At 37.7% G+C, this 26,732-nt stretch overlaps 1 protein-coding gene, 1 long non-coding RNA gene and 1 pseudogene across 3 annotated transcripts in view; 1 reads left to right on the top strand and 2 right to left on the bottom strand.

The window, feature by feature from the left end:
* Window positions 1–26,732, bottom strand: part of OTOGL (otogelin like) — a 131,289-nt gene that overhangs the window by 61,379 nt on the left and 43,178 nt on the right. The window contains exons 19-26 of the mRNA XM_038558530.1: window positions 25,388–25,597; window positions 22,772–22,937; window positions 21,923–21,997; window positions 19,231–19,283; window positions 17,505–17,667; window positions 13,381–13,488; window positions 12,461–12,599; window positions 3,213–3,347 (exon numbers count right to left, since the gene is read on the bottom strand). Of these exons, the coding sequence (XP_038414458.1) occupies window positions 3,213–3,347; window positions 12,461–12,599; window positions 13,381–13,488; window positions 17,505–17,667; window positions 19,231–19,283; window positions 21,923–21,997; window positions 22,772–22,937; window positions 25,388–25,597 (1,049 nt within the window). The remainder of the gene's footprint in view (window positions 1–3,212; window positions 3,348–12,460; window positions 12,600–13,380; window positions 13,489–17,504; window positions 17,668–19,230; window positions 19,284–21,922; window positions 21,998–22,771; window positions 22,938–25,387; window positions 25,598–26,732) is intronic.
* On the bottom strand, window positions 6,115–6,433 carry LOC100684335 (annotated as a pseudogene).
* Window positions 22,612–26,732, top strand: part of LOC119869352 — a 41,408-nt gene continuing 37,287 nt past the window's right edge. The window contains exon 1 of one of the 2 annotated variants that reach the window (XR_005370402.1): window positions 22,612–22,957. This is a non-coding gene — a long non-coding RNA (uncharacterized LOC119869352). The remainder of the gene's footprint in view (window positions 22,958–26,732) is intronic. The other variant, XR_005370401.1, reaches the window with a different exon arrangement.

The raw sequence follows: 26,732 nt of genomic DNA, 5'->3' as shown, positions 1-26,732 counted from the left end.
ATTTGTCTTTGGCTCTATTATCTGTCTTCTCTCCACCTGAATGTTAGCTCCTTGAAAGATGTACTTTGTCAAGTTTATAGCAGTATCCTCAGCTTCTAGATCAAAGCGTGATTTATATATTTTTATTTTTTTTTATTTTTATTTTTTTTAAATTTTTATTTATTTATGATAGTCACAGAGAGAGAGAGAGAGGCGCAGAGACACAGGCAGAGGGAGAAGCAGGCTCCATGCACCGGGAGCCCGATGTGGGACTCGATCCCGGGTCTCCAGGATCGCGCCCTGGGCCAAAGGCAGGCGCCAAACCACTGCGCCACCCAGGGATCCCTGATTTATATGTTTTTAAAACCTTCCTGCACTGGCCTGATCATCTTCCAGGCTGATCAGCAACAATTAAAGCAAGTAAGTAATCCATAAAATAGTTTTTTTTGTGTACTTTCCTATTAAATTTCCCTTGGTCTGGTTGACATATCTTTAGAACATAAAAATAATTTTTGTATAAGGCAGATTATCATTAGATTTCATTCAGGCTAGTTTTGCATCTGTTATCCTGATGTAAAAGATTTTTTTTTCTATTTGCCTATAGAGGTAAAAAAAAAAATCCTTCAATTTTACTAAATAGAGTAGTTTACCATAAGAAAAACAGTTCTCTTTGGTCGAAAGGAGATACTGTGTTCCTTTTTTCTCAAATTAGGAAGTAAAGACACTTCTCATTAGAAGAGTGATGGTGTTATGAATTGCCCCAAATCGAGACCTTCTCTTCCAATGAGAATTATAGCCCTTTCAACAAACTCTAATGATGTTAGAAAGTTATCAATGTGGAGACTTAAAACATTTAAAGAAGTGCAGCTTGAATAAATTCATAAAATATATTTTACGTATTTGACAAAACAAAATTGTGTGTTTATTTAAAGAATAACAGATTTTGTTTCTTTCCCTAGATGAGCAATCCATATGCCATAAAATAGTGGTACTGATTTTTACTTTTGATGTTCAAGAAAAAATATTAGCAGGGGATTAGTTAGGATCGAACAATTTTTGTGACTTTCCTTTATCTTACTTCATACTTCACAACTGATACAGAGATTCATTGACACCTGCATATAGGGGAATATTGGAAGTTGAAAGCTTCACTGAACTGTAATTACACCTCAAAAATGTGCCAAATTGTCTCTACAAGAACATTTACTATTTTCTCTTCAGTTTTTTTCTTTAAAAATAAGAAACATATTCTTGTTCTTAGACCTTCGCCTATAAATGAATATCCGGCTGCTGGCTCTGCCAAACTGTAATAATTACTTTCAAAAGATGTCAATGTGATATACAAACTCTGTTTTGCTGCAAGCTTGATTGCTGCCTGGTTGGTCTCAATATTTCTGATTGAAATAGAAGCTATGATCTACCGCATTAATTCTCAAACTTTATCGTGCAGAAGAATTGGGGGTACCATTAATAATGATCTTCGTTCTCAACCTCAGCCATTCTAATTACTGAGGTGAGGCTCAGGAATCAGATCTTATAGTAGATATTGCAAATGACTTTAATGCACATTTACAGATCAAAGTTTGAGAAACACTCTTCTTAAATGTCACAGAGAGGCCACTTTTTAAAAGCTGTATGTTAGATCATATCCCTACTCATCTCTCAAGATTCAGTTCAAACCATTTAATCCAGAGCATATCTTCTGAACCTTCAAAAATAAGGAGGGTGAAGGAGAGAAGGAAAGCCATTTCTTGAAATCCATTACCTCACTTCATCCTCATATGAACTTATAAGAACTAGATTCTATAATCATCCCAAGTTTACAATCTGGAAAGCCACAACTTGAAGAGGTGAAGTAAACCTGCCCAAAGTGACACAACCAGCAAGTGGTAGAATAAGGGTTCTAGGTGAGTACTAACCGACTCTGAAGTCTACACGCCTAACAATTACACTAAACATGCAAGATTGGCTTCTTCTTAGGGGTTCTCACACTGTCTTATACATACTCCTGCCATAACACGTTACACTGCACATTCTTGTTTACTTGAATAGTTCCCTCACCTGATTATAATTCCTTAAAGGCAAGTGCAGTGTCTTTGCACCATTTTAGTCTTAAAAATTAATGCAGATTTTGGTAGATAGTAGACGAATGCATGAATAGATGTATGGATGATGAAGGGATGAATGAAATGTATTCGCTCTTTCAAACTGGGTAGCCTCCAAGAATATAGGAATAAATAAGGGAGACAGTGGTCCCAATTCTCATAGAACTCATAGACAAATGGAGAAGACAGACAACCACACAAGTAATTTTACTAAAGTGTGATACGTGTCCTAACCAGGTGCTTGAAGGTATGAAGGGGAGCTCTCGGAAGGAGTAAAGATGAGACCTATCCGCAGAATAGTAAATTAAAGAAAAGGCAGATGAAGGTAGCAGCAATGACATTCATGAAGAAACAGAGGTGAAAGAAAAGAATATCTGAAGAACTAATAAAAGCTCCATCTTCTGGAAATGGGCTGGAAGCAGAAAAGTGATGAGACATGAGGCAGGAGAAGTGATAATGGTCAGGATGGTGAAAGCCTTATCAGAGAACTGGGAAGTCATTTGAAAGTCTTGAAGCACTAGACTGATAGATTAGATCCCCATTTTAGGGAAAAAAAAAAAAAAGCTACCTTGGCTGTGGTATGGCAGGAGAAGAGGGGAAGAACTGAGACAGGAAGCCCAGTGTCTGTGTGGAAGATGGCGCTATACTCCAGATACCTGGTGATGGTTGCTAGGGCCAGAATGGTGACCATGAGGTTGAAGAAAAGAGGAAAGAATTGGAATATGGAGAAGTGGAGTATAAACCAAAGAGACTGGTTTGCTTCAGTGGCTCAGTTGGTTAAGCATCTGTCTTTGGCTCAGGTCATGTTTCTTGGGATCGAGCCCCACATTGGGCTCCCTGATATCTAGGAGTCTGTTTCTCCCTCTCCCTCTGCCCCCCAGCCCCACCACTGGTGTTCTTTCTCTCTCTCTCTCTCTCTCTCTCTCTCACTCTCTCTCAAATAAATAAATAAAATCTTAAAAAAATAAAACAGACAAGTATGATTTACTGAAGCCACATAAAACAACAAAGAAAAGAAAATCTAAATCTGTAACCACTCACAGAGAAAAGTATCCTAAATTGTTTCTATTTTGTTTTCAGTATCCTCGGGATAAGTTAAAATGATCCTAAAAGAAATAATTTACTAACCTGTTTGTAAGGAGTGTCATTCAGGTAAATTTCAGTGTCCCCAACTGAAATCAAAACACTTTTGGAACAAACAATATCATTGTCAAAACATTTCTTGTTCTGGGCAATGACAGATAGATCCAAATCATCTGCACTCTGAAATGTCAAAAATAATGCATTAATACAAGTGTATACTACTATAATTTTTGGTTATCTTTTACTAACAAACCTTAAAGAAGACTAAGCTTAACAATGGGGTTGTACTCAAAATACAGCTTATCTCAAAAAATAAATAAAATACAGCTTATCTCTAAAATAAAAATCATTTTATCCAAAATAGTTCAATAGTTACACATTTACCTCCAATATCTTCTGTTCTAACAAACAGAAGTTATTGTTAAAAATAACAATATTTTGTTCTAACAAAACTTTTTTTTTTCTATTATTGTAGCTCAAATCTATCAACCAGTTTCTTTTCAACGAATATCCAAGATATGTCACTTAGGGGAATTTAAAGGAAATATTCTCATTTTAGGCAACATCTTCTGTTATATTTTTAAAAGTTTTCTGGCTAAATAATTATTTGCCTACAGGTTAAAACTGCGATAGATACAAAGCTCTGGTAGTGTTAGTAAATACAATAATGGGTATCATTTGAGGGCTTCCTTTGAACATTACATATGATATTTAATTTTTAAGATAGTTTTCAAATTAAGTATTATCTCCACTTTACAGACCAAGGAGTGGAGTTAAGAAGGATTAACTGATTTTCCAAAGTCATTTGCCTAAATTAGAGCAGAGACAGAGTTCAAAATCGTAATTTTCTTTATGCTACTTGTAGAGAAATTAGGAAGTGTCTAGCAATGATTGAGGAGAAAAGTCACCTGTAAGTTGTCAGGGTTCCTTAGTTTTGGAGAACGTTATTTAACCCCGTACACACTCAACCGGACCCCCTCACCTCCCACCTCATCTCTACCTTCCTCAGGTACTGCATGCACTTAGAACACATTCTCTAGAATCAGTTTCTCTTTTGGTACCATTTCCCCAGAAGGACTTCTGTAGCTCTACAGACCCTAGAAATTCATTGGAGAATGTTGGGCTTTTTTTATTATCTGTATTTTTCTAAGAAGAAAGCCCATGGTTTTCATCAGATTTTGAGGTGATCCCTATCCCTCCAAAAGTTAAAAGCCACACCAGTCTAAGAGTACTCTCACTAACTTGTGAAAGATGGGATTTCACCAAAAATAACGTGGCATTTCTCTTTGAACTCTATGTCCAATTTTCAAAGGCCCACATACATTTCCTGAATTCTTTTCATTTTTAGATATGCAGGTCAGTGTTTATTTTCAAAGTGAAAAAGCCTTTAAATATCCGGAAATCATATAGGTCTTATAAATTCTCTACACTTAGTTTTTCATATCACCAGCAATATGAACACTAGCTCAAGATTTCTTTTGGTTTGGCCAAATTTTTTTCTGTCTTATAAGTAATTACTATAGCATAGTGCCAAGAGGAGAGGTTTTTCGATGAATAGTGTTGACAAAGTAATTAATGTGTCCTTCTGTGACCCACTTTTCCTTCATTCTTTCATAGGAACTGAGAGCTTTTACTTCTTCTTAATCCTTTTGCAAAACATTGTCCAAATTTTGAAAAGGAGAATAATAAAAGTCGTTAAGATGATTATGGCATTGTACTGCTCAAAAAAAATCATGCTACATTTTCTGCCTTTATGAATGATTTTCAAAGAAGAAAAAAATATATAATTCAGGGTTTTGTTTTGTTCTTTCTCTTGAGAAAAGTTATTTGGATTAAGGGATGTGAAAAGCCAGCTGAAAGGCTTTCCACTGCCATTATGCTTCTATTATTATTAATTAAAGTTCCTCAGTGTTAGATTATTCTTTATGTTAAACTCAGAAATATCATGAAATATTCTATATTGTATTGACTGCCTTGTAATATCATGCTATTGTTGACAGTTACTTTAAACAATATCAATTCCTAAGACTCGCGTTTCTATAATTTTCATTTCCAATGTATTTCAAGTTAATATTAGGTTTGGAGATAATGCTACAGAGTTGCTAAGCAACATAATAAGTAATGATCATAAAGCTAGAGGGAAAAGGTCAACATCAGTGTGCCACATGGATTCCTTAAACCTTTTATTCTGAGGCACTGCAAACATTTATAGAAAATATTCTCCCAGGTGATTCCAAACAAAATGTCAGCACCTCTCAAGGTAAAATATTATTTTACTCAAATGTCAGTCAATCTAAGCACCTGTCATAGCCCTTACCCCTTTTAAGGGTAAGTATCCCACACAAAGTTCCTGCTCATACTGTAGCCTCTGGAAGCCACGTTTTATGGCCCAAAGCAGTACATTCATCAATGGGCCAACAGAGTTGTGTTTTGTTTTTCTAAATGGGAAAGAGATTTATTGGGCAGATGTTTTTGAATTATAAAAGGAAAAGTAGGCAGAGTCTGAAACCTGGGAAGAGGAGAGAGAAAGAAAGGAGGACAGGGTAGGAAGAGTCTCTAATAGCAGCACAGTAGCAAGAAAATTCTGGGATGGCTAATGGGGAGCCCTGTAGCCACTGTCCCCCATCAGGGGACTGAGCCACATGCTCACTTACTGCAGCTCCACCATACTCATTCACCAGCTAAGAACAGCTGGCGGGAAGTGTGGCTTCAGCAGGAATACAGTCAGTGGTGGATCCCGTGGGCAACAGCGGGACTTCTCAGTCAACTCTGCTTCCCACAAGAGGAGGTCTGAATTATGCATTCCCATTGCTAGTTTTGGGGGAGTCTTCAGGTTTTTTCATTAATTTTTGGTGGTTATAAAGCCCACATATGTTTTCATGCCACTATATTTTACCTATATTTGATAGCTGTCATGACACATGTTATGAAGTTAATAATACGTGGCTTAAAAATCAATACAGTGTCTTTCTCATTTCTAATCTCCATATCAGGCAGTTTCAGGGCTTCTGGGTCCACCTTTTTCTTTGGTAACAGGATTAACATAACTTGGAAATTTTATTAGTGGTACTTTTTCTAAATTAGAATCTTCTGGTCCATCAAAATGACCTTCTGGTAACTTCTTAAGAGATTGTTTAATTGTGTTTGGGTTTTTCTCCTTGAGAACTCATTCTCCTCACAATATGACACAGAAGGGGTGATCTTGCCACTGACCACACAGTGGCCAGGATGCAGCCGAGTAACTGAACTAGCCCTGATCCGGTCATGGTGCCACCTCGGGCCAACAGAGTGTAGTGTAAGCATAAAGAAAGACCACTATAGCCTGTTATCTCTCACACTTGAACCAGAAAACAATGGGTTTTTAAAAAGTTTTCTGTAGTAAGATTTGAGAGTGAATAGATAGAAAGAAGACAGAAGGTAGAGTGGGGCTGAAGAGAGCAAGCTTAAAATATAAGGAATAAAATTCCTACAAAATACAAGGAAGCAGAGGGCAGCCTGGGTGGCTCAGCAGTTTAGCGCCGCCTTCAGCCCAGGGCCTGATTCTGGAGACCTGGGATCGAGTCCCATGTCGGGCTCCCTCCATGAAGCCTGCTTCTCCCTCTGCCTGTGTCTCTGCCTCTCTCTCTCTCTCTCTCTCTCTCTCTCTGTGTGTCTCTCATGAATAAATAAGTAAAATCTTTAAAAAAAAAAAAAGGAAGCAAAAACAATGACTGAACTGATGCAAAGGTGAAGGACACAGAAAAGAGTTATATAAGCAAGCCTGAGAAAGAAGAGAATAGAGCAGTCACACGGAGATTGTCCCAGTTGCACAAATGACATCAGAGCATCAAAGAATTCCTGCTGCCTGGGAGACAAAACCATCCTTCAATTGTTACCTTTGTGACTTATTCAAAGTCTTCCTTGGGATGGTATTTCCCTTAGGGCTTTGTACATAGATTACCACCAGGACCACTTACTGTTGGTTCCCTAAAATAGCAGGCATTTAACCAGAATGCCACGAGAAGAAAACCACCCTAAGGTGCTTCATTACCAAGGAAATCTACCTGGAAATACACTGAAAAAGAAATGGGTTATAATGGGGTGAAATAGTCTAGTACCAATTCCTCCCCCTTCCATGAAACTTTCCTGTTGCTATTTCTCTAGTCAAAATAAGTTACATTCCCATAAGAGAGCTTTCACTTATCCCAACCTTCTAGCTTCTTGTGTATTAATGACTCTCTCAAACATAAAACAATTGAGGGTGAAGCTAATGTCTTAATAATCGTACCCTTAACAGCTCCTAGAGTAGAGTGTAAATTTAAATGTTTAAGAAAGAAAGAAACAAAAAAAGGAAGAGATAAAGGTTAAAAAAAATTACTGTGCTATTACAATAGCTATTATTGTGCTATTGAATGTTTTAGACAGTTTTTATACAGTGTGTTGTCTAAGTAGGTAAACTATTACGACGCAAAGTAAATACTGAACCTTAACATCTAAGATGAATAATGGACATCAATCTTATGGATAAAATATCACAATCACCTTGCCTGAAATTTCCAACAAGGATACAATATTTAAGAGTTAGCTTATATGAATAAAGTAGAGAATTAATTAAACACCAATTTTTTGAAAAGACACAGGGGTCCCTGGGTGGCTCAGTCAGTTAAGCATCTAACTCTTGATTTCAGCTCAGGTCATGATCTCAGTCTCAGGTTGTGAGACTAAGCCCCATGTGGGCTCTGTGCTGGGCATGGAGCCTGCTTAAGATTCTCTCTCTCTCCCTCTGCCCCTCTCCCCAACACCACTTGCTCTCTCTCTCTGTCTCTCTCTCTCTAAAAAAAAAAAAAAGACACTTACAGAATTAATTCCATAAACTCTGAGATTTTCATCTTCCTACTGAAATAGACTAAAAAAATACACCCAGAGCCATCTATAAAGTTTTGTTCATGAAATTTTAAAAATGAAATAAAATTAATATATTTTTCATGTCCATTTTAATTTTGGCTACATTAATGTATCAGGACTGGAGAGGAATTTTCTTTAGATTTTTATCATATCGTTTAATTTAGTCATACATGTTTCTGATTTTCCTGATATAAAAAGATGTTCAGGAAACTATAAAAAACTGAGATGGGTTGAAAATATCCACCATAATATAGACAAGATACACTGTCCTATCAATAAAGGTCTAAATTGTCTTCCTGCCTCTGACCCCTTTGTCCTCAGCATGGTTGTCATAGGAACAATATAAATAAAAACTGTCCCTAGAAGATAAACCACCATAAGAACCTCATTTCAGTGACTAACAACGATTGGCTTAGAGATGGGAAATGCATGCAGATGATGATTGTTTGGAGAAAATCTTACATTGGCTGCCTATCTCCTGAGTCTACGACTTTAAGATAGTTTTAGAGCAGTTTTCCTTCCATGGGTCTCAACTGGAAATAAAGATGGGAGATGATCAGAGCTTGCTAAACAGAAAGTCAGTCAAAAACATGGAAAGATTTTTTTTAATAGAGACTAATTTTTGCAGTCACTGTTAGGATGGCCAGAGGAAGGGAAAGTGAGTGGAAGGTGGTGTACTTGTCATTTTTTAAAAGAAATACTTATATATCGACTCTCTGATTTTTCAGGACTTCAGTTTGTTCCTTAGAGTTTCACAGAGGAGGGAGACACGGAAATTGAACCTGTGAGCCCCAGTGTTTTAAGAAACTCTTGAAGAAAGGAGTCACCAGAGAATATTGAGGAGAGATCAGAGACAAGGGACCAGCAGAGGCAATAGAATTACAAAGCACAAGCTACCTCAGAGGAAAAAAGAAGATAAGCTTTTAAAAGTTTAATTAGATTTTGCATTCAGGTCATCATTGAGTTTTGCAGTTGACATTTGATGAGTTTTGTGATTAGGTGATTTATAACCGTCCTCCACCTGGCCGCCACCACCACCACCGGCAGCCTTGGGTACAGAGGCAAGGCCTGTATCTATTTCTGCTTGTCATCATATTTGTACTTCCCAGCATAGGGCCTGACACATAGAAGGCACACCAGAAATATTCATGGGACAAATGATACAAAGTTTGGAATTGGAGACTGATGAAATTAGAAGGGTTTTCAGAGGCTTAAGGAGAATACTAAACATTTGAGATCTCACCTGAAGACAATGTTGTAAAACCTAAACTGGAACAAATTATAAGAAATAGAGCAGTGATTGGGACTTGCCATAGATTAATAGACGTAGAGTTTGGCTCTGAAATCTGGCTGTTGGAATATATTTCCTATTTTTGCTGAAGACCTCCAGTGTTCTCTCTTTTTCTCTTAGCTTACGGTCTAGGTTGAGATGTCGTTTGGTCTCTTATCTCTTTTTACTGTTAAACAAGTCTTATCTCTGCATATACAATTATACCTTTGTCTTAAACCTGCTTCAACCTACTTAAAACACAACATGCTATATATTCCATGTGCTATTTATAGTAAAGGGTAAAAAGCCTCCAAAATGATAAAATATCGGAGAACCTGAATTTTTAAAGTTTGACCAGCATCAGCAAAGATGTGTTAAGTACTTATTTGTACCTAAAGTTAGATTACACTTAAAACTCCAGAGATGAAAAAAAAAGGACATTAATACCTCTTTAAATGTGAGGGTCAATTTACTTATAAATTCATGTTGAATAAGTATTAATTGTTATAAATCCAACTGGCAAATGAAGAGACATGTTTATAAATGACATTACTAGATCCACGTTAAGGCCCAAAGAAATCAATCAGTTTCACCAGATAAAAATGTGTTATAAATAACAAAAATAAAATGTAGAATTTGTAATCAAGGCAGGAGGAAAGAGAGCTGTTTGATAAGAAAGAAAGAATTGAATCTGTGCTTTACAGAAATTATTCCTGTCACTGAAAAAGTAGCAAGTAAATGAATGGTGCTGGCAGTAATTCTCTCCTTCTCAGAGGAAATGTTGATTCTTTCCCCAAAAGAGAAGACTCCGCCACGGGAAAGCTAAGCATGTGGAGTAAGCAAAGAAACAGAAACAGAAACCAAACTAAACCAAACAAACAAAAAAAAAATCGTTGAAGAAAAATTAAAGCAGAAAAAAAAAAAAAAAAACCCAAGCATTCAGAAATTTACTATCTGGCATGAAAAGATTCAAAACCATTACATTAAGTTGCATTGTTAATCACTAATTTATCTTTGATATGAAATAATTATCCGTCCCATGATCAAATAAAAATTTCTTGGCTTATCAAGTATATGTTGATCCAACTATCCTCATTATTTTGGGGCATGATTCTGGTTTTATTAATTGTCAATAAAATGTCCAGTACAATGTAGTAAATAATTCTCTAGTATAATTGTACATAATTATTAATAATAGATTTTCATGGGCACCTGGGTGGCTCAGTAGTTGAGCCTCCGCCCAGGGTCCTGGGATCGAGTCCTGCATCGGGCTCCCTGAATGGAACCTGCTTCTCCCTCTGCCTATGTCCCTGCCTCTCTCTCTCTTTGTCTGACATGAATAAAAAATAAAAAATAAAAATAAAATTAAATTAAAACTTCATAAAAAAATAATAGATTTTCTTCTCTTTAATTACCAATTCAATTCAGTGAAAGTTACATTCTGAAGTCTATCTTTTGTAAACACTTTCTTTTTTTAAAGAACATCGTTGACGTACAAAAAGAGAATACTTCTGCTTTGGCAGGAAAAAAAGACACAATTCTAGAACTTGAAAACTTAAACTTTTAATGTTCTTCATATCTTAATCTTACTACTTGAACCCTAATAACAAATCTTAACCCAGATATTAAATTAGGGATCTAAATTTCATTGCTTACTAAAAGATTGAAAGAATATTTCCTGTGGCCTGTCATACACAGATAGGCATAACTTATTAAAATTTGAAATTGAACTTGGGATATTGATTTTTAACAGGAGGATATAGTAGCAAATTAAACTGATGATAGGAATCAGGTTTTAAAAGTCTAAAAGCCAAACTGCAATGGCTCTTGCCTGCTAAGTGGAACGATACCATTATAGTGAAGAACCCAGTTTGTTGTGTTTTTTTTTTTTTTTCAAAAGGGTGCTATGTTCATTCATCAAACACAAGTGCATATTTTCATTTTACCAAGAATCAGAATTGAGACAAATATTTTACTTGAAATGCTTTCTACACAATCATTGTTTTAAAATAGACTGGTGAGCACTATGATTCCTCTACTGTGAAGACAAATGAGGGGTTCAGGAAAAGCCAAGCAGAGCATGCAGCTCAAATAAGTAGTTAGTTAGAGTTTGCCAAATGCTCCACATGATTTGGGGAGGGAAAAAGAAGTGTAAGGCATGATCCCAGTCTTCTCAACTTCTGAATTTTCTTTGACAGATTTGGATTTATTCTTTAAGACACTTAAAATTTTTCTAAATGGAGGCCGACAATAGTACTAAATGGGAAATTCAATGGTTTAAAACATAAGCTGGCGGTTGCTTAGGTTTGGAACACATGGATTTTACCATTCGTTTTTTTTATTTAATAGAACGAATACAAAATAGGAATGTGTCTACTTGGTTGACATGTGCATAAAAGAACAGGATCACACACACTTTTAATGACATAAAAGCCTTACCCAGAAATAAAATATGCATTCAAGATAATCACGGGTTACTTTGCTGGAAGAAAAGATGTTATTTTGTTTATTCTTGCCCAACTTCTTTCTAAAGCTTACATTTTGCATTTAGAAATTTAATTCTGGGATCAGTGATGTCTAAATAAAATTTAGTTATAAAGAAAATCCAAACACATTAAACATGAGAAATTTTAGGGATTTTATCAGGTATACAAAGCCCAAGGTTTACTGTAGCATATCATCAAGATCACATGTCTAGAATTAAGAATAATGTCTTTTTATTGCTATAACCATAAACAATATATATTGCCTAATGCACGGTTTCATGTCTTATATTTGTATTCACCAAACTACGCCAATAAAAATAAAAATGGCATCTATTGAACACTTATTATATATCACACATTAAGAGCTTTACGTATTTATATCTTATTTAATCCTAATGACTACCCCAAGAGACAGGTACAATGATTATCCTCATTTTACAAATGAGAAAACAGAAGCACAGCAAGTTTAAGAATTAGCCCCTCATCTATATATAATAGAACTTATGAATGAGCTGAGGAAATGTTTAAAATTGCTATAACTTTTGTAGGTTTTATTAATGACATATGGATTTGAGATGTCATGTATTGACATACTTGTCTTTTACATTAAGTCTTTACACAAATGCAAATGTAAGTACGTAAATGTGACATACCTTTATCAAAAATACCTGGCAATCACTGATATAGTCATATTCCAGCCCATCAAATGAATGATAGTGCCGGTCCCCATATATTGTGCACACGGCCGGGCATGGATAGTAGGTGCAATTGAACATCCCTCGACGACAAACACTAGCCAAAAATAACACCAGTTATCTTTCTAAGACATGTGACTCTAATTAGCATTTTTCAAGCGATAAAAACATTATAAGGTTTGTATTCAAGAACATTTACTGAGCCAAGAGCCCTTACAAATATTGCCAATTGGTTCAATAACATTTATTACGCTGAGAAATTAGGCCTAGATTTACCACTTTGCTTAAATGTATTATCAGGCACCACAATCAAGAAGCCTAAAAATGGTGCTTGGGTCACCTGAAAACAGATGACAGCATAAAAAAATTGAATATAGTCATGATGAGAGCAAAACAAAACAAAACAAAACAAAAAAACCATGCCATCTCTTATATTGGGATCAGTTTAAATATACTAGACATGACCTTGTTCATGAGCTTGGAATTTTTTTACCACATTTTAAGGAAATTGCATTTCAATTTTGTTTTATGGTACTGTTTCGGCTTATTTCCAAACAGAAGACCTGGTATTAAATGTGATCGTCTCTTCGGAGCATTTATTAATTTCTTATAAACTGGAGATATTGCTTTTCTTCTTAAATTTTCAAGCTTTCACATTTTGCAGTTTTCTTCTGGGCTGAACAAACATGCCCCAAAATAATGCTATGATTCCCCTGCAGATAATAGCTCTCCACCAACTCCTAAATGCCTTTAAAATCTTATTTACTCAGGCTTGATTTTTTTTTTCCTGAAGTCAGTCACATTGAATAAATATAAGATGATTGAAATAAATACAATTGCTTAGGGAAAAATTTTGTGAAATAAAAGGATCTCATTACCAGGTATAACATGGCGTAGCAATCACTTCTCCTGAGAGGTACTCCCAATCTTTCCAGATACATGGACAGCTTTCGGGGACATAACACTTGCCTTTGTGCTCTGCCATTCTTCCAAATGAAGGGGTAAATGCTGTTTAGTTTCTGTTTTGTGAAAATCAGTAAACCATCTATATTTATTAGAGCTGCCACAGGCATGTCCTAGCTCACCTAGGGAGGGGGCGGGTCTAATCTTTTGCTCCCTCTTTTTTCACCCAGTACTTTGCACATCACAGGGGCAAATAAAACGCCAGGCAAGTGACCAGATGCAATATTTTAACCTTTCTGCTATCGTTTGGCACAATGAAAGAGAAACAGCAGCGTAAAGGTCGCTTCGAGTGAGCTATTCCAAAAATAACACCTAAGGAATAAGTGGGGGCCCCTTTTTTCAATATTTGCAACTTAAAAAAAAATCTGTGGGACCTAACAATTTTTCAATAAAATAATAAATTATGAAATACATAACATTTTCTGTTGCACGACAGAGAGAATAATCAAAAGCTCCTTATGTAGGTGCTTAAATGTAAAGTCCTGAGGACTTAGTTAAGATGTGTTTTGAATAAAAAGCCATTATATCAAGTGTTTCCCATTCTTTTTTTTAAGATTATTTATTTATTTACTTGTTTGTTTGTTTGTTTGTTTGACAGAGAGAGAGAGAGCACAAGCAGGGGGAGTGGCAGGCAGAGGGAGAGGGAGAAGCAGGCTCCCAACTGAGCAGAGAGTCTGAGGCTGGGGTGGATCCCAGGACCCTGGGATCGCAACCTGAGCCAAAGGCAGATGCTTGACCCACTGAGCCCCCCAGGGCACCCCTCTATGAGACATTTAATGAAGTACTTGCAGTTCATTGCGATGAATTCCCCTAAAGGTTTTTACATAAAAGAGTGCATTAAATTGAGTCTTAAATGGTGAGAAGTCTTTCAGGCAAAGCCAGGGAAGAGAAGGGCTTTCCAGGCAGAGGAGAAATGGTGATGCCCAGGGAAAGTGGAGAGAAGTGTGGGAGAGGTGAGCTAAGAAAATACAGATTCTAGGACACTTGTCTGAAAGAAAGAAATGTAAATGGTATAATGCAGCCCTTACAGAGATAGGTTCACTGAGTCACCTTTACTCAACAATCGAGTGTCTGCTGCATGCTAGACGTTGGGACACACACATTAAGATGTTCACAGTCTTCCTGAGTGGAGTTTGAGGTCTAGTGGACAACACAGACATTAAATAAGGAATTACATTGCTGCTAGAAGAGCTGAGAGACGGGAAAGCAGGGAAAGAAACATATGGGATCCTTTCTATGAGAGAAGAGGCAAGAATCCAGGATTCCTGACTTCTATGTTAATTTTGATGGCATTGAATTATAACATTTGAAAGCAAATTCAGAAAGAACTTCATATATTTGGTCTATTTTTAGTAGCTGCTTATCTTATTATTTTAAGTTATTATATTAGTTACATTATTTTACTTTAAATTTTATTTATTAGTAGTATTTTATTATTGTTTGAGAAATAAACTCTTGAGAGAAGATTTTAAGAATATTGAAAAATATATGTATATATTTATATCAAGGGTATTAGAATATGTATCATATATAATATGTATCTAATCTTCATGTCAGAATATTTTGAAAATACTCTAAAGGTAATTCTCCTTTGAGATTATGGTATTTAGTTTTTATATTCATAGATATTAAGATACTTTTTAAGGGATAACCTTTCAGGAAGGAAATAGCATGTCAAAAGACACAAACATTTAAAATGTGTTAATAATAAAGAATGTGAAACACTTGTGAAACACTGTCTCTGTCTCTCATGAATAAATAAATAAAATATTTTTTAAAAATATTTCACAGAGAAAATAAAAACAACAGCAAAAACAAATATTTCTGAGTGCTTCCTGTGACCCAGCCACTATAGAATAGCACAGCACTAATTCACCTAATCCTCATGACAATCCCAAAGGTAGATTCTGTTGTTATCTTATAAATGTATTTTAGTAGTATCCCCACCCCGTAGCTTAACACAGTGTCCCAAATGTTAGCACCATTTGATTGGTGCATGACACATACTCAACCCCTTAGACGTTTGTAGATACACTTTAAAAGGAGAAAGCTGAGATTCTGAGGGCCTCAATCCCAATTACCCTGAGATCACGACCTGAGCTGAAAACACAAGTCTGACACTCAACCACTGAGCCACCCGGGACCCCAACAGTGATTTCTAAACCAAGTTATGAAGGATCCTTCATACTCAATGAATGGCTGTCACTCCAAGGATCCCCATAAGCAGGTGACACTAGGCTTATTGTCCTAAAAAAAGTCAGTCAAGGTCAAATGGAAGACAATCCAAATCATATTATCATGAACAACTTATAAAAGAATGTTCTATATAATAAAATTATTTCCAAATCAGTCAAAGGCCTCTCAGTTAATTCTAGCTATATTTACTTCAACACAATAAGAGAAGGTGAGAAAAAAATTTCTGTAGTTTTTGAAATGAAATCAAACCAGTAAATAAATAAATCATCGTTGAACTAACAGTCAAAGGTGACAGTAAATAAATATTCTTTAAAAAAATAATAGCGTTAATCACAGGCATATGAAAAAAATTAGGATGCAGCTTTATCAGCCATGAGTCCTTGAGTCATAATCAAATCAAATCAAGCAACGTTGTCGGTTCCAATTATTTTATCATAATAAAGGTTATATTTCCCTTGTCCTTTTTTTACTAAAATGTCTTCCTCATTTTACTAAAATGTCATCTGCTCTATGGCCTGATTCCTACCTGCCTTTACACCCCCACCTGCGGGCACTTGTTCTTTCAACCTCCTCCCTTTCTAAAGAGATTGGTATGGTCCCAAGTCATTTGGCTCTTTTATCTATTCCAGATGGGACCATCTAGACAAATGCAACTCTCCTGAGAAACGAACTACAAAACCTCTCTCTTCTTTGCTCATGGTTTAAAGGAACTGAGCCCAGGAATCCCTCCGTGCAAATGTGTTCACTGGGGAAGAATGGGTGACCTGTTTGCCTCAGGTGGCCTCTCTCTCTGTGCACTGCCTCCATTCACTACCAGAAGAGGGAGGGCCAGTGAGGCCAGATGTTAAGTGCCTGCAGGGGAACCAACAGCTACCAGATTCTGTATTTAACTTCCCTGTGGATGAGGCATTCATGCTAGTAAAGTAAACTTACAAAAACAGGAGTAGATTATTCTGCTATAACATAGTGATTCATATTGATTGAGCACCCCTCCCCCTCAACACACACACCATAGCTCACAAACATAACAGGCTTAAAAGAAATTTGCAGGAAAATCACCCAGCTAACATCAGCAGAGCTGGGACTTGAACTCTGGTGTGTTTGAAGCCAGAGCTCCCACTGGTCCCCACTGCCCTATGTAGCCTCCACGCCCCATATTTTTCATAACATCCATTAAGTAAAGCAGTTGGCAGGACACCTCGGGGGCTCATTGGTTAAGCATCCAACTCTTGGTTTCAGCTCAGGTCACAATCTCAGGGTTGCGGGAGCCTGCATCAGGCTCCACGCTCAGTACAGAGTCTGCTAGAGAGTCTTTCAAGTCCTCTCCCTCTCCCCCCTCTCCTCACTCATGCTAAATAACTAAATAAAATCCCAAAAAGATAAAAATTAAGAAATTAAAAAGTACAGCAGTTGGCCTCACTATTCTAACTTCACTTCAACAACCATAATATAGAAAAGATATGCACTTGAAGTATTTTAAATGGATACTGGCTCACTCTCACTTTCCCAAAACTGCAGTTAAACCAGGAGATAAATGCCAAGTCCATCCTGAAATGAGTTCTCTTCCATTCGTCGTATTGCTTCAACGATACTGTATGTATAACCCGTGCGACATATTTAATCATCTGTTATGCATCATGTGTAATATTTCAAAGATAGCATGTGATAGGTTACATGAATATAGCAAAATAATTACAATAGTCTTCTAGTTACCAACTCAGAGTTCACCACCAGTCAGAACAGTTTTAGCTATTTCTGTAAATAATATTTTTAAGAGCTCTTGCATTTTCAAATTCTAAATATTTTCAAAAAAAAAAAAAGAAAGAAAAAAAAAAAGGCTTACCCTGGAGCACAAACACAGCCACTTATACAGGGTGAGGATGGGGCACAAGTGAAGTTCATGGCCAGGTTTGCACATGTGGTCTCACAATTTACACCACCAGCTGGTAATTCAGGGTCAGGAAATCTGCAGTCGAAATACACTTTTCCTTCGGGACAGGCAGGAACTTCAGGGAAAAGGCACAGATATAATACTCTTAACTTTGTATTTGCTCCACAGACAAACACGCATGCTGACATGCATTTGTCATCAAAACAGAATTCACCGTAGAATATCTTACCAGTTATTACTAGATGATGCTCTGACTCTTAATGTTTGGTTGAGGAACGTACAAACCTTCTCCAGAACGATTCCCTTTGGTCTCCTAAATTGCAAAAACCTACTTGGAGTTTGAGAACCTTAGCTGCCCTCCACAAAGCAATCACTAAGCAACGGTTATATAATTTTCTGAGGTCAAGAAACAGGGTATTTTGATTGAGCCAAACATACACTTTCAATTTTTTGAGGACGGGTAACATAGCCTGCTCACACTCTTACAAAGCCATGTATTTACAATGAACACACGATAGTTTTAGATCTTTCTTCACCTCTGAGTCATTATTTACACCAGTCCCCACCACAGTGTGGAAGTACAAAAGCAGACATAATTATAGGCAGGGTAGGGGCTACATCTTCTTCCGGAAAGCTTTCGGGCTCAGAGGGATTAAATAAATTCCCTTACTGGGGCCAATGGGATCAAATCTTGTGGGCTCCGCTGGGAGAAGTCCGGCCACCTGGATTTCCCTCTCTTTTACTCAAAGCCACCCTGAAGCGAGTAGGGCGAGGCAAGGGTGACCCAGTTGCTACTGAATACGTGTGTGGTCCGTGAATATACCCGGTAAAGGAGCCTTGATGCTTGAATCCTCATAAAGCAAATCCAGGGCATATAAATCAAAGCTAATTTATAATAATATATACAAGGCCCTGCAAATAAATAACAAAGTAATAGCTCCATTTTATCAGCCTCCACTTTTTCTGTCCATTAAAATCAATGAAAGCAGTGTTGTTTGTTATTTGTCTAGAACTTCTGCACAGTGACTAAAAACTTGAGGCTTTTTAATGGTGAAAACAAATAATAGGTAGAGTACTCTGTAGGATTTTCAGGAATGATAAGCAAGTGTAAAACAACATTCTGAAGAGAGATGGTGGTAGATGTCATTTTGCAAACCATGTGTAGCTGATGGCTGCTAGGCCTAGAGTCCAAGAACCAGTGGCAGGAGCCTCACCTCGGCCATCGGCAGAAATGTAGCATCTTGGGCATCATCCCCGACCCTGCTGATAAGAATTAATGTTTTACCAAGGTCCCCAGATGATTGTGTACACATCACATCTGAGAAGGCCTGGTCTAGAGTAGTTTCCCAATCGCTGTTCCACAGATGGGTTTCAACAGGTGCCTGGATGCACGTGCACCTGCACCCGTTCTGGGGTAGGCCGCCTGTAGGCATCCCCGGGTTCATCAGTCTGCCCCTCAGCAGCCTTGTAAGTTCACCCCAGTATGTCCTACGAATATTATAATCATCAAAGTGAAGAAAAAAAAAAGGAAGTACGGAGCACCAGGTTGAGGAACATTCCCAAGGCTATATTCATGCACATTGGCAAGGAGGGCTGTGATGGATGTCTGGCTTCCAGAAAAAGGGCAACAGTGTTAGAGCAGCGTTCTCTTTCAGGAAAACATCTATCTAGCTCTTACCAGTAGAGGGCGTGGCTGGTTCTTCACATTTCACCGTCCCATTTGAACACTGGCTAGTAGAGGTAAACAGATAGTTAATTTATGAGGCCACATCTCAGTTTTTTCTATATTTCAAAAACAATGGACTATGCAAAAATTGATGGGGCACACTTACAGATATTATTTTTCCCCACATATTCTTTTTTTACAAATAAGTTATTGGCTTAGGTTCAATTTGAAGAGACCTATTTCAGTTCAATTTTTATCAGACATATATGTGGGAGGCACCGCAAAAGCTATAGGGGACACAGAAACCAAAATTCACAGTCTTCACCCAAGTGCTTATATTCTAGTAAGAAAGGAAGACACACAAATAAATCTGTGCCGTGTGACATATACAATGTAGAATTATGTTTAAGATACAAAAGTAAAGCAAAGAGGGATGCCTGGGTGGTTCAGGGTTGAGCATCTGCCTTCGGCTCAGGGCGTGATCCTGGAGTGTGGGGACTGAGCTCCCTGCGTGGAGCCTGCTTCTCTCTCTGCCTCTGTCTCTGCTTCTCTGTGTGTGTGTGTGTGTCTTTCATGAATAAATAAATAAAATCTTTAAAAAAACAAAAACAACAAGCAAAAACAAAAAGCTGAAAGTAAAGCAAAGAGAAATGGCTTAAAATCTCTTGGCAACTGAGATGATCAAAGAAGGCAAAGTCTGGAGAGTTTTTTTTTTTTTTAAAGTCTAGACAGTCTTAAAGAATGGATGGAGGTTATGACATGGATAAAGCAGGAAGCTGTCACACTCAGTGGAGATGTGGTACAAAGCCACATGTGGTGGAACAGGGTTCTGTGTAACAAAGTGCAAGGGGAGAAGTGACAGGAGATGCAGATGCCAAAGAGGCCAAGGCCAACTCCATTAAGATGCTAGGACTTCATCTCAGAGACCTTAAATGGGGGAAGTAATATGGTTGGTTCCAATTCTAGAACATTGGCAGCCACACTGAAGATAGAGTAGAAGCCCATCTTCCTTGCAACTTAGGATCTAAATACAGGGCATAAGGCAAGCCAAATCAAGCTAGATTAATCTCGGAAAGCCCTTAAGAAGATATCATTTAATTATATCTCAATTAAAAAGAGAAATCAAGATAGGAAACAACACTATCCAGTTCTCAACAACTCCAGCATAAACAGTGTTTGCTTCAGCGTTGGACCAGACCATGTGTTCTACATCTGAGCCCAGGTGAAGAAGCTGACTAGCACACAAGGGCCATGTTACACGAAATGTGTGCATGTGTATCATGCTACCTGAGATGACACGCAGAGTAGGACTCACTCACACTGTGCAGGCGGAGAGGACCTGACATGGATCCCAGGGCACAGACTCCGCTCTTCCAAATCATTCTCTCTCTCTCTCTCTCTCTCTCTCTCTGAGATATAAGCTTTTTTAAAGAAGAATGGTACAGGAGTTCGCTGCACTAATAGAAATTTTTTTCCTCCTTGAAGTGGATGGTTCCTTCATTTTTGCCAAGTTTACTTAAATAAATCCAATTGCGTTAAATTCTAGAGAGAGATAACACCTAAGTAGAATGGAAGGGGGCAAGACTCGAGGCAAGAAAACCAGGTAGAAAGGCCCAGAAAAGAGACAGTGAGAAACATGGCTAGAGAGTAGTGATGGGAACACAGGAGTGGAATTCACCTATGTCCAGAATGCAAAGTCCACTGGGGTTGGGGGTTTACTGGCTGGAAGGAGTGTTGAGCAGAAGGAAAAAGTTCGAAATGATTCCTAAATTTCCAGCTTGGGAAACTGGCTAGTAGTACAACCTACTAGAGAAAGATTCAAGAGCTGGTGGCCTTGGTGTCTTGATGGAGGGGTGAAAGGGGGGCAAATAGAAATAACAATAAAGATCAATTGACCATAAACAGTTTACTGCCACAAACACAAAATCGGCTGCAGAGCAAGGTAGGCGATGGAGCAAGCACTGCAGAGCCAGCTTTCCTGGAATTGGAAATCAGCTTTATTACCTGGCTGCTTAACTGCCTGTGCCTCATTTTCCTCACCTGTAAGCAGGGCCTATAGCAACGGTGCCCAACTCTCTTAGGGTTAACGGTGGGGACAGTTTGAATATTAAACGTAAAACCCTTAGGCTGGCACCAGGACTGCAGAATGTGCATGGTAATGGTTAGATATCATTATTATCATTATCATTACTATTATCTTCTATTATTATCTGCAGGTCCCTGTGGTGCAACTCGAAAGAGGGAGATTAGGAGTTGGATGAAGATCAATGTGGACTGCTGCATGGACATGTCTGCATTTTCCACAAACAGGTTAGGACAGGAAGGAGTGTCACCCTATGAATAAGTGTCATCTCGCTAGGATCGAGTTCACTAGGGAGGGTGTCCCCTGACTTGGGCATGTGGTATGTGTGGTTCAGGCCAACTAAAACCCCTCAGCAGCTTGCAGTACTTCTGAGAACCAAATTCATCAAAGGGCTTCCATTCCGCTGCGTGACACCTCAATTCATAACTATTTTCTGCAGTCATGAGTGTAAGACTTAGTTAGGCATTCCGTGCTGAAATGGAATATATATGTGGTTGAAAAGGCCATATAAAGGTTATCCGTACACCTTAAATTATAAAAGTCATATTTAGATTTGTAGTTTGGGTTTAAAAATTATATTAGGACATGCTGTCAAGTACAAGCCCCATCATTGAAATCTACCATAAGCCAGATGGTGTTGGGATGAGCTCCCCAGGCTGATACACGCTGCCCCTATAGTGACACCGGCAGTGAAATCTACAAAAAAAAAAGGGGGAGGGGGTAAGTTAATAAAATAGGATATAAATTTTTTAAAAACACTACATTTCAAGCAGACCTTATGCTCCATATTGGTGATGTTAAGGCACACACTAAGGATGACATAATCCATTGCCTGCCTGCAATCCTGTTCTGCGAATGGCAGGAACCATTTACCTGTGGAGTATCGCGTAGCTTCAGATTATGTTTTCTGCAGCACAGGTTCTGTGTCAGTCTCAGTACAGACTATGTGGTTTTCATCATGAAAAAGCCCCTGAATGCACTTCAGAGAAATATAATTGATATATCATTTTGCCCTATGTGTAAGACAAAAACCCTGACCCCCCCATGAGATCTGAGGCATTTCTGAGTGCTGATAGGCACTCCTGCTACTGAGATTTGGCACATGACAGTGGAACATGAGCCTTGTTATTAATTTTGACATGGTAAGAACAAGCAGGAATAAACTTTGGGATTCACCATCACATTCCTTAGCTGTTCCTACAGCTACTTGTGAACATGTACACAGTTAAAAATAAGGAAATAAAGACATCAAGAAACATTAAGGCCACAGCTCACAGGCACATCTCTGCATATATGCACACTCGTTTTAGAGGAAAGGTAGCTATTCAATCATGGAGAACATTTATTTTCCAGTAAAGGGTGTTGAGTCAATTAAATTTGAAAAAACAAACAAAACAAGCCTGGAAGCCCATTTAACTTATAAGGGCAGAGAGAGATGCCAGATCCTGTCAGCCCACTCCTGTGACTTACATGGGCACACAAAAGTGAAGCGTGTCTTCATAGTATTTGCCTTCGGGACAGTTGCAGCCCTCAGCACAGTCATCGTTACACTGCTCAGGGGCAGCTAGGGACACGCAGGAGCGGCGACAAAAGGAGGCACAGTGGTGGTACAGCATGCCCTTCTGGCACACGACCCCTAGGATGAAGGAGCATCAGGTAAGGATTGCCACAGGGCACAAAGCATTAATGCTGGGTGATGAGTCTATCACAGACAGAAGCCAGGAAAGACAAAGATATATCACATCAATAAACCTTAGAACATTATAGAATCCTATAAGAGAAATAAAAAAGCAAATAAAATGATGACCGTTGACCCTTGAAGAGCATGGATTTGAACTGCGTGGGTTGGTCTAACTATACTTGGATTTTTTTCAACAAATACAGAATAGTAGTAAATGTACTTTCTCTTCTTTATGATTTTCTTAATAATATTATCTTTTCTCTGGCTTCCTTTGTTACAAGAATATAGTATATAAAACATACACAAAAGATGTGTTTATTGACTATATTATCGGTAAGGCTCTGGGTAACAGTAAGCTGTTATTAGTTAAGTGCCTGGGGAGTCGAAAGTTATACATGAATTTCAACTGTGTGGGTGGGAAATTAGTGGCCCCAACTCCCCCAATCTTCAGGATCAACTGCATTTGCCTCAATAGAAGTGGAACAGATGTATAAAGTTTCTATTTTGAAATGTTTTTAAGTGTGACATTCCACAACAGTCTTTAACAGTCTGTACCATATTTTTTAAAATATTTCAAGTATTTTGCATGTCCGAAGAAACTTTCTGTCCTCACATTTTAAACCTATTTACTGCTATACTGACATCATCTTGCTCGTGACATTATTTAAATCTAAGTAAATTTTAAGTCTTCAACAAATAAGGCAAGAGTTGGCTTAATTGATCCATACCCATAGCTCTTATTTTTCACTTTTTGAATCAGGTCGATAATTTTTTTCTAAACCTTTCCAATTTCTCTTTAGACCAACCCAAACTGATTATAGCAGGCAAATTAAAATAATCTAGAAATATACTTGTAAAAAAGAAAAAAAAAAGAAAAAATCCTAGAGAGGTGACTGGTGGCTCAGTCAGTTGAGAGCCTGACTCTTGATTTCAGCTCAGATCATGATCTCACATTTCACAGTCCTGGGATTGAGTCCTCCCTCCCCCCACCTTGGGCTCCATGCTCAGCATGGAGTCTGCTTAAGATTCTCTCCTCCCTCTGCCCCTCCCCCTGCTTGTGCACTCTCTCTCTCTCAAATAAATAAATAAATAAATATTTTAAGAAAACCTAGGAAAAAGCTAGATAAAACATTTTAAAAAATGGTGGAGGGGTAATCTCCCAAATACCAGATGTGAAGAGGGAAATAAAATCCAAAACTTGAGAGGAGAAAGAGAATGGGTCCCAGGAAACCTGAGCCTCACATTTAACTCATGTGGGAAAGGAAAATGAAAGTTGATCCTTCAGAAGGCAAGGACCTGGGAGAATTTTAACCTGGACCCTCAGAAAAGCTCCATCTTCAGTTGAGAGATGTACTACAGCTGAGGTCAGCAGACTTTTTCTGTAAAGGGCCAAATGGCAAATGGCCTCAGCTCTGCAGGCCATCCAATCGCTGTCACAACTACTCAACTCTGCCTTTGTAGCTCAAAAGCAGCCATAGACAATCTGTAAACATATGGGCAATAAACTTTATTTACAAAAACATAGGAAGCCCAAGGGTGTTATTGCTAACTCCTGGACTTGAAGAAAATCTGACTATAATACCAGAAGAGGTCAGGAGAGCTTCTCTAATTCCATGGGGTCTGTGATGAAATAAAGTATCCTCTGAGAAATTAAATCCCAGATATACATCCTGTACAGTTTGGTGTATGGATTTTCATTACTTTTATATTTACAATATTTTTGTCTTAGAATGCCCAAGCTGAGAAATTACTATCAAAACTGGCCAGTGATACCCCTACAGCAACAGGGAAAAGCTTAACGCAATCTGTGGCAGGGAGAGGGTGGAGAGGTGGGAAGTGACGCTCCTGAAACCCAGGCCATAAAAGATTCTAACAAGCGTGGGGCAAAGGGCGGCTCTGATAAAGATTAACTCATAAAAAAATTATACAACACGTAAAGAAAGGAAACAACTTACCATGAATGAGACAACAGACACCATAGCCATGAGGTTGACCTTGAGATAATTGCCTGTTGTGTAAACGTACCTATTAGCTACAAATCACCTATGCCACCATCTCACATAATGCTCTTCCATATTTTCTGATACTTAGATATGATATTTTAATGATAATTTTTTTCAGATTTTTCACATTATTTCTGTTGCATATCTCAAATGATGCAGTTACAACTCTAATTTTGCTTACAATAAAAATAGTAAAAAAAATTTATTGGTCTTATCCAATATAGTTCCAATTTTAAGAAATGAAGCATTTCATTTGTTTTTCATGTTTGCACATTTTAATCATCTTCCAGATAACTTAGGCAATATTGACCTTTCTTTTAAAAAAAAAAAAAAAGCAGTAATTACACAAAAATCTTTAAAGTGTCATCTGATCATCTTTATCTATACCATCATCATACTCACCACAGAATGAAATCTGAGCTCTGAAATCAATGGTAATACCACGCTGGCTGCAGAGGTAGGTGTAGTGGGCAAGAGCATTGCACAGACAGGCGCTTCCACACTTGCAAGCGTCATGGCGGCACAGCTGATAGTACAGCCCAGGGCTAATGTAGATGTGGCAAGAAGCAAAGAGCTCTTGATGGATAACATCACAGTGTGCTGCGTATCCAACTAACAGACAAAACAACAACAACAAAAACCATTAGCACCTCATTTCCTAGTCTAGATCATACCTTTAAGTATCAAATTCCAGAACTATCCAAGCATCTTGCTTTCCTAGTAATATACAAAATTGCATATAATTTTCAACAGGAGCCAACATTTTCCATTTATACTGTTTTGTTGGTTTATTTTTACATTTAGTAATATTAGTGACAGCACTTAATCCATATTTAATAATCTTTGGCAAAAAAGAAGTATTGTGTTATATCTGAATAATATGAGTAACAGAAGTGTCAATAGAAATGGTCTCAATTACCCAACTGTCTGAGGACCTTCACAGAAAATTGCCCCAATTCTGCTATAAAGAATTGGTGAGTATTAGAAGGCTTATCTCCAGACAGCCACACACAGTAAGAAGGGTGCCAGATTGTAGATGCTAGGGCAACTTCCTGGAATTCAAAATTATCCAGGAAGGATTGGGAATCATCTCATTCCAATGAAGTCTCTGGGGTAAATATAATGCGGCAGTTACCATATAGTCATTGAATACAATGTCTGCGCAAGGCACATTGAACAATGTCTGGCAAATACCAGGAGCTCAATGATGTCTGATAAAAAATCTATGAATGCATAAATAAATGAGTAATGAATAGAGATTAGGGATTGGACTACATGCTAAAGGCCATGAAATATAATACCAACCCATTTTGGGAGGTCTGTGTAATCACTTCTTGAATTTTATCGACTTTTCCCTTGAGAATGACTGATCAAATAGAATTATGGAAGTAACCAAGTTTGACAAAGCAATCTAAATTCCATCTTTCTAAAAAAAAACACATAAACTCAGCTATTAAAAAGAATGAAGTCTTGCCATTTACAATAATGTGGATGGAGCTAGAGAGTATTATGCTATGTGAAATACATCAGTCAGAGAAAGACAAATACCATATGATTTCACTCATGTGGAATTCAGGAAATAAAACAAATAGACATGGAGGGAAAACAAACCAAGAAACAGACTCTTAACTATAGAGAACAAACTGAGAGTTGCTGGAGGCGAGGTGGGTTAAATGGGCGATGAGTATGAAGGAGGGCACTTGTCATAAACACTGAGGGTTGCATGGAAGTGATTAATTATTTCTAC

The sequence above is a fragment of the Canis lupus genome, chromosome 15, assembly GCF_011100685.1.
Source record: "Canis lupus familiaris isolate Mischka breed German Shepherd chromosome 15, alternate assembly UU_Cfam_GSD_1.0, whole genome shotgun sequence".
Classification (NCBI taxonomy): domain Eukaryota; kingdom Metazoa; phylum Chordata; class Mammalia; order Carnivora; family Canidae; genus Canis; species Canis lupus.
Note: the sequence above shows the minus strand (reverse complement) of the source record. Positions and strands in the feature narration are given on the sequence as shown.